The 12444-nt window shown below is 36.8% G+C and overlaps 1 protein-coding gene across 2 annotated transcripts in view; it reads left to right on the top strand.

Moving 5' to 3' along the window:
- The window catches only part of LOC150102056 (uncharacterized), a 133495-nt gene extending 121648 nt beyond the window's left edge, over positions 1-11847 (top strand). For both annotated transcript variants that reach the window (XM_090400511.1, XM_090400512.1), the window contains exon 9: positions 10210-11847. In XM_090400511.1, coding sequence (XP_090256637.1) covers positions 10210-10811 — 602 coding nt within the window. In that variant the 3' untranslated portion in view covers positions 10812-11847. The remainder of the gene's footprint in view (positions 1-10209) is intronic.
- The last annotated feature ends 597 nt before the right edge of the window (positions 11848-12444 follow it).

Raw genomic sequence — 12444 nt, 5'->3', positions numbered from 1 at the left:
CTGTTCTTTCTTGGAAAGTATCTAATTGTATTGAAGCTCCAATTAAAACAGGCTACATGCTGAACTACAAAGCTGGAAATTATGATCAACTTAGAAGAATACTACTTTGATCCCATGGTATCAGTTACTGAATGGAAAAAATGTCAGCAATGCATGGGAATCTTTGAAACAGTGCTTGAATGAGGCGGTATCTCAATGAATCCTAGCGTTCGAAGAATAAATAGGTTGGGAGTGAAATGGATGTGCAGCCTTATTAAGCAAAAGATCCACAAGAAGAAGATGATGTGGAAAGAATATCTTGAGAATAAGAGTGAGAGGAGTTATGAAATATATAAAGCTCAAGCCAGAAAAGTAATGAGTATTGTGAGAAAAGCTAAAATGGAGTATGAAAAGAAATTGGCCATGCAAATTAAAGGCAATCCAAAAGAATTTTATCGTTATGCCACAAGCAAAAGAAAGAATGAATGTGGAAGAATAACTTTATGGAATACAGATGGTACATGAGTGTCGGAAGCTAAGGAGATTGTTCAGTTAAGGAGTGCTCACTTTGCTAAGATATATCAACCAGGTGTATGTAGCATGGTGCACAATGCTACTGCTACATTGGATGAAGAGTTAGATGTTGATGAAAATGAGGTTGAAGAGCTCTTGCATAACCTGGATAAGAATTTGTCAATAGGGACAGATGGAATATCAGCCCATTTGCTAAAGGAATGTTCAGCTGAATTGGCTAGGCCTTTCACACATTTGTATAACTTCAGTCTCAGCTCAGGAATGCTACCACAGGAATGGAAGGAATGTATGATAGTTCCATTGCACAAGGGTGGTGCAAAAACTGGTGTGTCCAACTACCGACTTATTAGTATCTCTGGCGTGGTAGTGAAGATTTTAGAGAAGTTGGTAAGAACTCGCATTCAGAAATGGGTAGACAAGCATTCTATACTCTGCAGGGAACAGCATAGGTGTACTAAAGGAAGGTCGTGTTTTAGCAATTTGCTCATATTTTATTACAATGTTACGTCCGAGTTGGATAAAGGGAATGGATACACAATGATAACGTTGGATTTTTCTAAGGCTACCACACTATAGGTTGGAGAATATGGGATTGGAATATAATCTATTGACTTGGATCAGGGGATGGTTGACAGACAGATATCAAAAAATGGTATACAGTGGGTGTGAATCTGCGAGATTTAAGGTAACCAGTGGTATACCTCAGGGTTCAGTCCTTGGGCCATTATCGTTCAATCTATACATTAATGACATCAAGCAGGGTCTATCATCAGATTTGCAATTGTTTGCTGATAATGAGAAAATAGGTAGGGCAATCAGGGATGCTACTGATATTCAGCAATTACAAAATGATTTCAATAGACTGGAAATCTGGGTAAACGAAATTGGCTGCAGTTTAATGTTAGTTAGTGTAAAGTTATGCATTTTGGCATGATTAAAGTTATGGCATTATATATATCGGCATATTATATTAGTGGGGTTATGCTACAAGAACCTGAAGAGGCAAGGGATCTTGGTGTATTGGTGGATAAGAATTTAAAATTCAAAGGTCACATAGCAAAAGTTGCAAATACAACTCAGAGGATAATTGCTATGTTGAAGTGAACCTTCACATGTCAAGATAAGGAAGGAAGTAATTTTGCCTCTTTATAAAGCTTTGATAAGACCACACCTGGATTACTGTGTGCAGATTTGGTCTCCCAGGTTCCAAGGGGATAAAGAAGCTGTGGAAAGGGTTCAAAGAAGAGTTACAAAGATTATATCCAGATTATGAGATTTAGATTATGAGGACAGATTGCGAGTATGTGGATTGCAGACTCTAGTTAACAGGAGAAAGAGGTGTGGTATGATAGAGGTCTATAAACTTTTGAATGGGTGTTATAGCATTTCAAATGATGAAATCTTTCATTATATGGAAGGTGAGGAGAGAACATGGGGCATCAATGGAAGTTAAGGTTGTTCTCAGTCAAGAAAGTGGTAAGAGCTAGGTTTTTCTCCCAGAGAGCAGTGAGTGAGTGGAATAATTTTCCCTTATGGATAGTGAGTGCATCTAGTGTAAATGAATTTAAGGGAAGGTATGATAGCTGGGTTGGGTAATTTACAGCGTCCCTCGATGAATCCTTGACTCCTTGGAGGTCTCAGATAAAAAATAATAATAATTATTATAAGGTTGGTGTTTATGACAAGCTTAGGAGATAGTTTGGAGCTATAGCATAGAATGAGGAGTTGAGGCCTAAGGAAATAAATGCTGCTTGGGAACTGACAAAGAAATACATAACAGCATGAATGAAGATGAATAATAGTAATAATCAGTTACATGAAGAGTATAAAGAAGAAGACAGAAGGGTGACTCAATTAGTAAGGGAAAACAAAAGTGCAGTATTAGCAGAAATTTGGAAAACAGGCCAAGAAAAACCCTAGAGTTTCTTAGATATATGACAAGTAGAAGGAAGAATGATCATGGTAACATGATGTTAATGGATGAAAATGTAGAATGGTAACTGCTGCAGAAGACATTGTTGAGGTATTCAGTGATCATTTATAAGGGTATTTCATCCCGATCAGGGTGGAATCATGAGAAACTTAAGTGTAGAGGACATAGGAGAGGACTTAATTGTGAGTGAGCAGGAGGTATTTGAGTAAATAAATAACCTTGATGTCAATAAGACAATAGGATTTGATGACATATAACCATTCATCTTAAGGAAATGTTCCAGGGAATTGGCATGCCTGTTTAATAAGAGTCTTATAACAGCATAGGTTCCAAGGGAATGGAAAGAAGTTAAAATTGTTCCGCTGCATAAAGATGGTGATAAGGCTTTGGCTTTAAATTATAGGCCAATCTGTATATCTGGAGTTTTGGTGAAGGTACTACAGAGATGGGTGTAGGATACAGAATTTGGTTGAAAACAGCAATATTCTTTGTGATTAACAACATGGGTTTGTTAAGAAGAGATCATGTTTTACTAATTTACTTATGTACTATAACAAGGTAACAAATATCTTGGACAGGGGAAATGCATATACAGTGGTGTACTTAGATTTTGCAAAAGCTTTTAATGGGCTCCCACATGACAAAACTAATAAATAAATTGAAGCAGATGGGATTGGATAACAGACTTCTGAGCTAGATCAACATCTGACTGGATGTTAGATAGGTATCAGAAAGTTGTATGTGGAGGTGCGGTATCTCATAAGAGGAAGGTCACTAGAGTGTGCCACAGGGGTCCGTTTTGGGGCCATTGTGTTCAATTTGTATATTAATGATATTGAGATTGGTTTAACTAGTGATATGCAGCTGTTTGCAGATGATGCAAAATTGGGGCGAGCAATGCAGTCAAGCAGATGTTATGGCCTTGCAGGGGGACTTGAATAGATTGCATGAAGAGGCAGGTAAGTGGAACTGTCAGTTCAATGTTGCAAAGTGTAAGGTTTTGAAATTTGGTTAGCAATGATGGGATGCAGAGTATACACTTGGTGGAGAAACATTAAGAGAGGTAGAGGAAATGAGAGATCTGGGAGTGGTGGTGGACAAGGGCTTAAAATTCAGGACCACATTGCACAAGTTGTGAAGACATCACATCAGATAATGTGGAGGATCCTTACATGAAGATATGGTATAGAAACAATGGCATTTATATGCTGTATACTAATGCCAGGAGTATCCGGAATAAGGGAGAGGAATTGGTGGCGCAGATAGCATCAGCCTGGCCAAAAATTATTGCGATCACTGAGACGTGGTTGACAGAAGGGGATATAAAAACAGGAATAGAAGTCACTGGGTATAGCATTTTTCGCCAGGATAGGAGGGGAAAGCGTGGTGGTGGGGTGCTGCTTATGATAAGTGATGACCTATGTCCTCTAAGAGTGGAGAATTTGGAAGGTAGTGAGACAAATGATTTTGAGAGCGTATGGTGTGAGGTAGAGGTAGGCAAGACAGGATATTTAGTGGGGTGTTGCTACAGACCCAGGAGCACAGAGGATGGGGACCAGGAGATGTTTAGACAGCTAAGTTTGGCAAGTGCAAGAAGAATGATTGTTATGGGAGATTTTAACTTCAGTAGTATAAATTGGAGAGAGGAAGATGCATGTAACAATAGGGGAATGGAATTTCTAGAATTCTTGAGGGACAAATGTCTTAGGCAACATGTAACAGAGGGAACAAGAGGTTCAAAAATTTTGGATTTGGTTATAGCATCAGAAGAGTTGATAATAACTGAGTTGACGTCTCTCCCACCAGTTGGAGAGAGTGACCATATGGTTTTGACTTGGAAAATGAATAGACATGCAGGAGTATCAAAGAGACGGGAACTTATGTGGAATTATAAGGCAGGTGATTATAATAGTCTTAGACGTCAACTTCGGGAAGTTTCATGGAGGGAGGAATTGGAAGGCCGGGATATCACCAGTGCGTGGGAAATTGTGAAAGAATATTTGTTATCAGCAATGGTAAGTTGTATACCACGAGTGAAGAAGAGGGCGCAATTTGGAGTAAAGTGGATGACAAACAATATTAAACAGGAATTGCATGCGAAAAAGAGGCTATGGAAGAGATATAAGGAGACAGGTGAAGAGATGCATGAGGAATATAAGACACAGGCCAGAAGAGTGACTCGTGTGGTAAGGAAAGCGAAACTGGAATATGAGAGGAGATTGGCCCTAAGATCCAAAGAAAATCCTAGGGAATTTTTTAGCTATGTGGCCAGTAGGAGGAGAAATGACTGTGGAAGAATGATATTGTGGGATAAAAATGGGAATAGAGTGACTGATGCAGAGGACATAGTGGAATTGTTCAATGAACACTTTATTGGAGTATTTCATCCTAGAGGAGTCAGTTTTAATGCTAGAGGGATAGGACTGGTACGAGGTCTGGAGGTACAGGAGGAGAGTGTGTTTCAGATACTGAGTACTCTGGATGTCAGTAAAGCTGTGGGACTGGATGGTATTTCGCCACGAGTTTTGAGAGAATGTGCTAGGGAATTGACAATACCTTTAACGTGGCTTTTCAATGAAAGTCTGGCTTTGGCAAAGGTGCCCAGGGAATGGAAGGAAGGTAAGATAGTGCCATTGCATAAGGGTGGTAACAGACTGGAAGTGTCTAATTATAGGCCAGTCTGTGTGTCATCAGTAGTTGTTAAGATCTTGGAGAAAGTAGTGAGGGACCGTGTACAGCATTGGGCAGATGAGGGTAATGTTATCTGTGAGAATCAACATGGATTTGTGAAAGGACGCTCTTGTTTTAGCAATATGCTAGCCTTTTATAATAAAGTTACAAGAGCATTAGATGAGGGAAAGGCATATACTGCAATTTTCTTAGACTTGGCGAAGGCATTTGACAGGGTGCCACATGATAAGCTGATATTTAAGTTGCAGCACATGGGTCTGGATGTCAGATTGGTCAACTGGATTCAGGATTGGCTGTCTGATAGGTATCAGAGAGTTGTGTATGGTGGAGCAGTTTCCAGGAGGCAGAGGGTTACAAGTGGGGTCCCACAGGGCTCAGTACTAGGACCTATATTGTTTAACCTTTATATCAATGACATAGCCAGTGGATTGCAGGGGGATATTCAGTTGTTTGCGGATGATGCGAAGCTTGGAAGGATTATTAGTAATAGTGCAGATGTGGTAGCCCTGCAAGAGGATTTAAATAAGCTAGATAGATGGGCAAATGAATGGGGGTGTCAGTTTAATGCAGCAAAATGTAAGGTCTTGAGGTTTGGGAAACATCGATGGGATGCTGCATACTCTATGGGAGGAGTTATACTGGAGGAAGTAGGGGAGACAAGAGATCTGGGGTTGATGATTGATAGAAACCTGAAGTTTAGGGGACATATTGCAAAGGTGGTGAAGGTAACACAGAGGATTGCTGCTATTATGAGAAGGACACTGACCTGCAGAGATAAGAGGGTTATCATTCCGTTGTATAAGTCTCTGATCAGACCACACTTGGACTATTGTTCTCAGATTTGGTCCCCAGGATTTGAAGGGGATAAATTAACCGTGGAAAGGATACAAAGACGGATGACAAAGATGGTTTCAGGACTGTACAAGGATAGTTATGAGGATCGGCTGAGAGAATGTGGACTGCAGAGTTTGGTGGATAGAAGAAGGAGAGGTGATATGATTGAGACTTTTAAACTGTTGAGAGGTGGTTACAGGGTTGACACTGGGGAGTTCTTTCGCTTGGTTGATCAGCGGGAAGGAGTGATGACAAGAGGCCATCCCTGGAAGTTACGAAAGGAAACTGTGAGCAAGAGGGTAAGGAGTGGTTTCTTTGTGTGGAGGGTGGTTGAGCCGTGGAATGCATTGCCTGATGGAGTGGTGGGAGTGAGAACGGTCAGTGGGTTTAAGGAGTGGTATGATAAACTTTGTGTTTCTCAGGGGGGGACTTCCCCTCGATGAGTCTTGACAGACTTTATGTCTTAGAAAGGACCTCCCTCGATGAGTCTTTTGACTCCTTGGAGGCCTGAATAATAATAATAATAATAATAATAATAATAATAAAAGAAATAAAGAGGTTATGATGCCATTTTATAAGGCCTCATGTGGGTTATTGTGCACAGATCTGGGCACCGCATGGTGACTCAAAATTCCAAAGACCACTGACAACCTTTGTGAATGGTCTTTGGAATTTGGAGTATGAGGACAGATTAAGAGAACGTAAATTGCAAAGCCTCATGAATCAGAGGAAGATGGGGAGATGTTGTCAGGTTGACATGGAAGAGATTTTTCATAGAATGAGAGAGAGCAGGGATAGAACAAGAGGCAATCGCTGGAAACATAAAAGGGTGTGAGGAGAAGGTTCTTTGCATGGAGTGGTCTTGAGTGGAATGCATTGCCTGAGTGTGTTGTGAATGTGGACACATTGAATCATTTTAAGGCATGGTTGGATGAGCATTGTGTGCAATAGTATGTACCTCCCACGATGAATTTCTGACTCCGTGGAGGTTGGATGTTAATAATAATAATTAGTATTGCACATTGTAAACACGCACTTTAATTTTCGGTTGTTATTCTAATTTGCCTTATTTCTTTCCTGTGTGCATTAAGAATGTTCATGAAATATTGCAGAAAATTCTGCTATTAATATATTATATTCTGTTCCCGAACAAGTTATTCTGTAATTTAATTTAATTTAATTTTCACATTATGGCTTTTTCTTAAATGTCAGTTTTTCATAATTAGTTATATGTGTGTTGTTTTCACAAATAAAATTATCCATAAAGTTTATAGGACATGGTAAAATTAAATAAGCTACAGATTTTCAAATATGAAAGCAGACATTCTTGAAAGTTGGCAGATAACAGAATGTTTTTTTTTAATACCAAAAACAAAAAAGTAACTAACATTTTAAGGCTCAATAATAACCTTAGAAGATGATATCCTTGAAGTATGGAGTAATTACTTCGAAAAATTACTAAATGAAACAAACAGTGATAGCAGAGTGGTAAAAAACACTGACCAGGCATGCAGTCAGGAATACATATCCATACTTGAAGTAGAAAAAGCTATCAAAGGCTTGAAATGTGGAAAGGCAGCAGGAGTAGATGATATTCGACCAGAAATGCTGAAGTATGGAGGTATAAAAGTCTTACAATGGCTGCACTGCATAATTCAGAAGGCCTGGACACAGGGACAAATTCCGGATGATTGGAGTAGAGCTCTCATAGTACCCATATATAAAAAGGGAAATAAAACTGAATGTAAGAATTACAGAGGTATTTCATTACTGAGTATTCCTGGTAAGATTTATGCAAGTATACTTGAGAAACGGTTGAGAAGAATTGTTGAAGAAAAGCTTGGTGAAGAACAAGCTGGATTCAGGCCAAATAGAAGCTGTCAGGATCAGATCTTCACTTTACAACAAATAGTTGAGAAATCATGGGAATATAACAAAGATCTGTATTTAAGTTTTGTCAATCTGGAAAAGGCATATGACAAGGTGCCAAGAGAGAAGCTATTCAATGTGCTACAGTTATATGGTGTCAATGGGGCATTATATCAAGCAATACTTAGTCTTTATTTGAGTTGTATGTCAGGAGTTAGAATTGAAGGAAGTACAGAGAAGATGGTTTAATGTTAAATCTGGTGTGAGACAAGGATGTATATTATCCCCTCTGTTATTCATGACCTATATCATAGGTGGCCAAAAGCAGGCTCATGGGCCGCATGCGTCCCATAACGTGATTTTGTGCGGCCCGTGGCAAGATAAAAACCATATTAAATTATATGTATTATCAATTTAGCTATTAGTTTCGACCGCAGATTTTCTGATTGATATACTAGTTATATTCATTATTTCTAATGACGGAAACAATTTATATTCTCAACACCTAATCAAAATTGCTTTAAAAAGATTACTCAATTTATTTTAAATTCTACTGCTTCTCTGTGCGAGTTGTAGTAGTAGGAGTGGTAGATTTCTATGAGCTCCAGAGTAATGCATCATTGAAAGTCACTTGCTCTGCTCTGGTTACAGTGATCAGTTTCAGAGACTCGGTTTCAAGTATTTTATATTGTTCTCCCAGTAGTAAAATGATTTAACAAATATAGTAATTCAATACATATAACTATTGCCTTGAAAAAATGCAGAGTTTATTTTTATTTAAGTTCTGTTTAAAAGTGTGCAGCCCGCATTACCACTCTTCATATATTGGCCCTCGTATAGAATGAAGTTGGCCACTCCTGATCTATATGGATCACATTATGAAGGAAAGTGGTATTAAACCTGATATCAAAATTTGAGTTGTTAGTGTCAGCTCTTTGCTTTATGCAGACGATATTATACTTCTAAATAAATCCACTACCAGTCTGCAAGATTCCCTGACTGAATTGAATAACTGTTGGTAATAGATATGGCATGAAGGTCAGCAATAACAAGATAAACACATTGAAAATATCAACTGTGTTGTGAATGGAAAACCTGTGAAACAAGTAAAACATTTCAGCTACTTAGGCACGATTTTTAGTGAAGATGGTAAATTAAATATGGAAATAGACAACAGGATCAGCAAAGCTGGTATGGTAGGAAGTCAATTGAATAAATTCATATGGAATAAGAGAGAAATTAGTTGAATACTAAATTAGCTGTATACAACACAGTGTTCAGACCCGTTTTAACTTATGGATCTTAAAACATGTCAGAAATAACACTTGACCAAAGACTAGAGACTGCAGATATGAGAGTCCTGAGAAAGATCAGGGGCACGAATAGATGGCATCAATGGTAACATCATATTAAAAACAAGGATATTAGAAAAGAACTTGACATTGTCAGAATTCAGGAATGCCTTAGCAGAGCTAATCTCAGGTGGTATGGTCACATAAACAGAATGGGAGAGGAAAGATTAGCAAAACAAGTGTTCTCTGCCAGGTTGGCAGAAAAACAACCCAGAGGAAGACCAAGATATAGGTAAATTGATATGGTAAAAAGTGCCTTAGACGATAGAAATATAAGATCTGATAATGTTGGAGTCTTGACAAGTAATAGACTGATTTGCAGGAAAATTGTATCTAGGAAGTTAGTAATGATGTAAATTTTTTATGTAGTACTATCATATCTGCACCCCTTAAGGGTGCATGGCAGGAATTTGATGGTGATGATAATAACTCTAGCCAATATATATAAAATATCTCACATAGTAATGAAAGAGAAAGCAGTAGTTTTTTTTTTTTAATGTGACTCCCACCCATGAAAGATTGTAAATCTGCAGTATATCAAAACTACTTATCCTTGTGTGTGGTGATGCTACAGTTTTTTTAATTGTTTGAGTTATTTTTTTACATAATCCAGAAACCTGCTCTAGAGACCAAACATGGAACTTCTTGAAGTGGCAAGAAGTTCCATGTTTAGCAAGAAGTTCCAAACTTGGAACTTCTTGCCACTTCAAGTCTTCAAGAAACAGGGTGGTGCTCTCACAGTGATAAGTGAAATGCATCCTCAACCTAATGATTCACAACCATCCATTCCCATAATGGGATTCAAACCCATGACATATTGGTTGGAGAGCAGAGATTCTATTTACCCAGCCAAGCAAGCTGGATTGGTCATTGTTTGTGGTAATGTTAGAGTTATTTTTAACAGTTTCTTTAAATGAATGGAAGTAGCAAAAAATGTTAATTTCTTCCTCAAACTATCTTGGAGAATTATTCTAGAAAATTTTGGAATAACTTATAAATGTTCTTCTTCTTTTACAGGCTATCTAGATGACCATATGGAGGACATATTAAACAGCCTTTTGATGTTCCTTGATTGGATGAAAACATTTATCATGCATAGAAAACTTCTTCAGGAATGCTTTGATGGACGGTATATTACTCAAAATCTCTTTGGTCATCATTCAGTTAGTCTAAAGCAACTTTGTATTCGTAGAATACTTTGTAGCTGTGTACCTTACTTATGTCAGGAAAATGGTATCCAATGTGCTATTTCAAATTCAACAGAATCATGTAAAAAGAAACTTAAACAGGCTACTTATCCTGAAGAGTCGGGTTTCATCTGTGATATCATGCAACCGAGTTTTGCATGGCTGTTTCATATATCTCTGGAAGAACTTAAGGCATTTCTCAAAAAACTCAGCCTACCTCAACATTTTGCCAAATATTTTGAACTTGAGCTATATCGATGGAAACTTGGTTCTGTTCTTGTCCATGGAAAGATATATGATGATAATTGTGACTGTGACAATATGAGCCTGTTTGATCTAGATTCAGATATATCAGCTGATTCTACAGATGACACCAGCAGTCTTTTATCTTTTGAATCAAATGAAATAAGTTGTGTTGTGACTCACTTTTAAAAATGAAGAATGTATTCAATACATCTTTTGTGTGTGTGTGTATATATATATATATTAGTCAGTTTTGATTTCAGGACATACTGACAATTCTAACCAGAAAAATTTGAACATGTAAATTTCAATGTTCATGCATGAACTCTGAAATACTGATATGATAGACTTTCATCTAAATATGCTTTGGTAATACTTTGTTTCCTGATGAACATACCATAATTTCTTCACATCCTGTTGACAGGATGTGGAAAGAAAAAAAAATCAGTATTTTTTAAATTTTCCTTGTTATTGATGATAATATTTTATAAATGTGATCAAGTGCTAATATTATATTCAATTCTAATAAGCATCTCTGGTACCATGTCAGATCATGCTGGAATACTTGTTATTATACAGCCTTGTCACTGCATGTTGTTATTAAGAATCTTGTTGCTTAAAATTGAGTGGATGTATTGTTGCAATACATTGTTTAAACAGGTAGCAGACTTTGTGTGATGATATTGAGTATTTTTGTTTTCCTTAATGTAAAAGTAGATGAGTCTGATTAATTTCAATTTACCAAATTTGAATCACCCTTGAGTTTTTCAGAATCAAAATTACTAACTGCATTTTATACACATGTAATGTATGGATTTACTAACAGTTTAAGAAGTCTTCATCAAAGTCCTCCATTTATAGCTAGCATCAGTGCTTTCTTTGATTTAAAAAATTCAAAAAAATAAAATAAAAAATCAGCATGCTTGGAATTTTGCTGATTATCATTATTTCATACAAGAAACCGGTGGAATTGATTGCCAAGTTAGGAAGAAAGAAATTCAAGTGAATACATAAAATGAAATTTTAATAACATTTTACTTTATATACATATAGCATATCTTCTATATGATCTCTGCAATGGTCACTTTTAACAGAACCTTAAAAAACTGGCAACGATTTTGAAAGCATTCTGCTTTTTTTCCCTTCAATATCATTTAAGAGATCATCAAAAAACTCTTCTTCATATGTGTTCAAATTTATTGGTTAATAAAAATGTTTTCTTTAATTTTGCATCACTTATTTTTTGAAACTTATTCTTTAAATACCAAAAACCATCATCATTCTTATTTAAAGCAATTTTTTCATCAAACTAAATTTAATATGTAGTGGTAGAAAGAAAACTCTTTTAAGCATTTAAATTTTTTTATTGATGATCATCATTAGTTAGATTTAATTATTTCATGAAGCCTAGCAGGAGATGCCTATTAAAAGTGCTATGAAGTCACCTCAAACAGTCCATATGCATTCATTATTTTTCATGTATTTAAGAGGTAAAGCCATATTCTCAGAGGATTCCATTATTATTATTATTATTATTTATATCGTGAGAGACCCACAATAAATATAGGAATATTTATTTCCATCATTTAGAAGTAAAGGATATAAAATCTAGACATAGTAATGAATTATTGAAAATTAGGAACAGATATTTCATACTGATGAAAATAACATCAATCTGTGTAGAACAAACAAGCAGTTTAACGAGACAGAATACTAGGTTAATACAGCAATAGTTACCAGTAACAACAACAACCTAGAAGGATAATATCAAACAGCTAATTGGTCGATGCCTAGTGGCATATTGTGTGCGTAGAGTGTAATT

Source organism: Typopeltis vanoorti, chromosome 11 (assembly GCF_054136105.1).
Source record: "Typopeltis vanoorti isolate ZY-2024b chromosome 11, IOZ_Tvanoo_1.0, whole genome shotgun sequence".
Lineage (NCBI taxonomy): Eukaryota > Metazoa > Arthropoda > Arachnida > Uropygi > Thelyphonidae > Typopeltis > Typopeltis vanoorti.
The sequence above is the reverse complement of the archived record's forward strand: the minus strand, read 5'-3'. Positions and strand labels throughout refer to the sequence as shown.